Raw genomic sequence first — 4,524 nt, forward strand, 5'->3', positions numbered from 1 at the left:
GAAAAGTGAGTAAAAGATTAAGGAGAAAGGAGATAAGGGAGGAGAATATTTAAATAAATTTAATAACAAAAAATAAGATATATTTAATAATTGCCTCCATGTAATGAAAATCGTAAAGCCCGAAACATTCATACAAGCTCTTATGTAACAATTGGTAAATACCAAAACTAACAAACATGGACCAAGAAAGTATTATCGACACATTCCATTATGGGTCAAAAAATTAAATTTGAGAAGTGTTGGTAACACATTCTCAAACTCATTTTAATATTTTATTATTATTAAATAAAATTTATTAAAAATTATAGAATCATAAAATAATTTTATTAAATAAAATGTGGGAGAACTCACAAAATTTAATAATTTTTAATAAATTTTTCCTAATAAGATAACGTATCGTGTGTTAAAAAAGTATGTTGAAAAGTGTTAGTAGTATTTCTCAATTCCATAACTAAGATTGAAATGCTCTCTTTTGGTAGACAGCAAGGCTATTTTTTTACACTTAAGCCCAATCCGGTTTCCTCTTAGCATTATTGTTTTGCGGAGAATAGATGCCCAAAATTCAAACCGGACCTCAATTTTTTTTGGTGTACTGAGCCACAAATTCTTGGCAATTACTTCTTGCACCCCACTAAAAACATGAATGGACAAATATGTCCATCCCTTCCCTTTCCTCCTCCTCCAAGCCAACATTTTCCATAGCCGCCGCCACCAACTAACCTCAACACCACCAAATCCACCACCCAGTAACCACCCACTGCGTCCAATGTGGTGCCACCACCTCACTCTGACCAAATCTTTGCACAAGAACCACCACCTTTCACAACCCAACCAACCAAACCCACTAGCCCGACCCAATACCCTATCACCCCTCCTCCTATTTGCTTTATTTGAATCCCCAAAGACATCCACTCAGTCCATTAATAGGAAAAGCACACATGGAGTCGGGGAGGGGTAAAACATGATAAATTTTAATAAGAGTTTAATGTTTATTTATTAATAACGTAAAATAATTATAAATTATCATTTAAATTATTTAAATTAATTATTTTAAAAGTTAATAAATTTATCATACATAATAATTATAAGTGAATAATTGTATATAACTTTTTATATTGTTAGTATACCATCTTTTTTCTCATTTGATAAACTCCTTTTCGAAATAGTAAAATGAATTTAACATTTCAAAAAGATGTTTACGGAATTAGGATTTCACTATTCCAGAAAAGGATAACATAATTCCACAAAAATCCCTTTTAAAGTAGTGATTTTTTTTTTACATCCTGGAAAAGAATTTTTAGGATTGGAATTTTAACATTCTAGAAAGGAGATTTCGGAATTAGGCCAATGCTATTAATTAGATTAACAAAGAACAAAAAATATACTTTAGATCAAATTTATTATAATAAAACACATTAAAAAAGTTTGAAGAGAGTGGATGGTATAGAAAAGGCTTATTTTTGTTGTTACTTAAATTATCTTTTAATTTAGGTGTCAATATTTAAACCAACAATTTTAAATCATTGAGCAACGTAAGAGGTTAGTAGTTCAATTAATAAGTAAATGTAAATCGCTTAAATGGGAGACGTGCGTAATAATATCAGGACTCCAAGCTCACATATAAATACTTATAGTAAAATGTAACCTCAATATTATAACAAAATAATAATAATTATAAAAAAGAGGAAATTTCTGCAAGATTTTCCTCTTTATAAGTAAGTAGTAAAAATGTTTGAAGGACTCAACTATTACTAACTAATTGCTTTAGATCTAATTAAGTTTACATAAGATACAATAGTAGTTTTTTTCTCCTTCTATTTCTCAATAAAAACAATCATTTTATCATGCATTCATAGATAGTTAAGAAAGTCGGAAGAGACTTAAATCTATTTTACCAATCATTTTTTGCTAGTTTTTTTATATATAAAAAAAGAAAAACCAATCATTTTGGATCAAAAGGGATAAACTTATATTAACTAAGTAATATTCTTACTGTAAAAAAGAAAAAGAAAGACGATTAAGAATAAAAATACCTAATTTTATAATTTTACTAATTTATTAAAAATATAATAATCATATTCTGTTCTTTGTATTTTTAAACAAAAATAATTACTTCATCTGAGAAGTCTCTACTTATTCTTTTATTATTATTATTGATTTTTTTATCCTAAAAAATTACAACAACTTATTTATTATTATTATTGATAGATAAGAGAATGAGCAGTATCAATCCAAAAATGAAATAATTATGTCTGTGCCGTGGCATACTTGGCGGGTCCATTGAAGAAACTTCCCTTGGCTCAGGGAAGAAAGAATAGAAGAGACGGAAGAGGCAAAAGCAAATAATAGAATAGATCTGACTCTCATTTTCAGAAAGCAAAATGGCTGGTTTCAGCGGCGATGAAACTGCTCCGTTCTTCGGCTTCCTGGGCGCGGCGGCCGCCTTAGTATTCTCCTGTATGGGAGCGGCGTACGGCACGGCCAAGAGCGGTGTCGGCGTTGCTTCGATGGGCGTCATGAGACCGGAGCTGGTCATGAAATCCATCGTTCCGGTTGTTATGGCCGGAGTGTTGGGAATCTACGGCTTGATCATCGCCGTCATCATCAGCACCGGCATTAACCCTAAAGCCAAATCCTATTACCTCTTCGACGGCTACGCTCACCTCTCCTCCGGCCTCTCTTGCGGTCTTGCTGGCCTCTCCGCTGGCATGGCCATTGGCATTGTTGGCGACGCCGGTGTTAGGTATTCTCACTCCTTTTCTACTCTCTCTTTTTCTTTCGAAAAAGATGCGTGTAGTTATAATTATTTTCTTGCATATGGTTTGGTATTTGGTTCAAGGCCACATTCACTTAGTACACTTTGACTGTTCTGTGTGTTTTGTACTGGTTCCTGATTTTGAATTTCAATGATCGGTGATCTTCTGTGGCAATTTGTACTACTACTGCTTTATTGATTCATTAATATGCGTTTGTATTGTAGAATTTGGCTGAGTAAGTATAGTGACATAATGTTTTGGTTGCTCGTGCTAGGTGCTTCATGTATTGCGTTGGTGCTGATTTATGCCTAGTTGTAATTTGTGCTTTGATGAATTGAATGGTTTCAAACTTGATTTTGGTTAAGTGTGAGTTTGAGGTGAAGTGATATTCGGCATTTGTTTAGTGTTTGAGAGAACTTATAAAAATGGCTTGTGATTTGTTCATATGTTGCTTTCTACCTGCGAAAACAGCTTACAACTTATATGAAAATAATTTAACCCGGTTATCTTTTCAACTATAGTTTTTTGCTTCTAGTCTAACATGATTTTTAGAGCAAAATCACTTTTAACAACAGATAAACAATTTTTTACAGCAAAATCATGTTTCTGTTCCAAAACATTTATAGGTAGAATTGATTTTCAATTTATTCTACGATGAAGATACAGCTATTATGACCTGACTAACCTCTTTGGCAGCATGTAGGATATTAATTAATATTTGTCTATTGATTGAATTGAAAGTCCCATAATTATCTAATGGTGTGGTATCGCTACTGCTTTCAATATTTGGATGCTTTTTTAACTGAGAGATTGCTCAACTCTTACTGGATAAATGTGTTTAATCTCGATTTTAGTTATTGAATATGACCTGCTGAAATTGGACTGTTTTTTGTAGAGCAAATGCCCAACAGCCAAAGCTTTTTGTTGGGATGATTCTCATTCTCATCTTTGCTGAGGCGTTGGCATTGTATGGACTCATTGTTGGCATCATCCTCTCTTCCCGTGCTGGCCAATCCAGAGCTGATTAGTATAAAATTTCCTGTTGCTTGTAGCGCACTGAACCACGGATTGGATGGTGAATGTCGCCGGGGACCAGGTCCTGTTAAGAGTTTAGCTTTGTGATGCTCTGCATTCGTCTTATGATAAAATTGAGGTTGTCCTGAAATAAAGCGTCTCAAACGATTTCTTTCCATTTATTGTATTTAATTATGTTGAGTCCAAACTAGATTAGAGATCTATGTAATAAAGCATGTTTGTGTTTATTTCAATAGCATTTAGTATTGTGTCGTATACCATTCAACACTTCGGCCTTCTCCCCACAAGCCACAACCTCAAGACCTCTTTTTATGGTCGTATTGAGATGTAAAATGGCTATCTGATTTCTTTTATGACGATTTTCAACATAATGGATAATTTCTTACCCAAGAGTGACTTAATAATTCGTGTAAGTAATGGGTAAAGCTATAAATAATGATGCTGTTTGTATCGTTGTGTATAAGGGTTGCTTGTTACGGAAAAAATACATTTAGGGGTGATCCCGGATTAGGTTGGTTCGGGATAGAAATAAAAAATAAATAAAATTGTTTGGGTTTGATTGGGAGTATCAAAATGTTCAACTAATTTAACTTGAACTAACCGAGTAAAATATAAAATAGAATGACATTTTAAAATAAGAAACTTAATGAGATTCAATGATGGTTAGGTTCATGGGTCAACTTGATCTACATAGTTTTTTTTATATCCTAGGTCGAACACTAGAGTTGTATCT

At 33.1% G+C, this 4,524-nt stretch overlaps 1 protein-coding gene across 1 annotated transcript; it reads left to right on the top strand.

The window, feature by feature from the left end:
* The first annotated feature begins 2,248 nt into the window (after positions 1-2,248).
* On the top strand, positions 2,249-4,056 carry LOC114419971 (V-type proton ATPase 16 kDa proteolipid subunit-like). Its single transcript, XM_028385804.1, has 2 exons — positions 2,249-2,743; positions 3,652-4,056. Exons 1-2 carry the CDS (start codon positions 2,382-2,384, stop codon positions 3,782-3,784), a joined length of 495 nt encoding a protein of 164 aa, XP_028241605.1. The 5' UTR covers positions 2,249-2,381; the 3' UTR covers positions 3,785-4,056.
* The last annotated feature ends 468 nt before the right edge of the window (positions 4,057-4,524 follow it).

The sequence above is a fragment of the Glycine soja genome, chromosome 1 (genome assembly GCF_004193775.1).
Source record: "Glycine soja cultivar W05 chromosome 1, ASM419377v2, whole genome shotgun sequence".
Classification (NCBI taxonomy): Eukaryota; Viridiplantae; Streptophyta; class Magnoliopsida; order Fabales; family Fabaceae; genus Glycine; species Glycine soja.

What these genes read in the sequence shown, in the direction of transcription:
- LOC114419971 (XM_028385804.1), top strand. Translation starts at nt 2,382, where the DNA reads ATGGCTGGTTTCAGCGGCGATGAAACTGCTCCGTTCTTCGGCTTCCTG. An exon ending in GTTGGCGACGCCGGTGTTAG is followed by an intron (nt 2,744 to 3,651) that starts GTATTCTCACTC and finishes TGTTTTTTGTAG; the next exon opens with AGCAAATGCCCAACAGCCAA.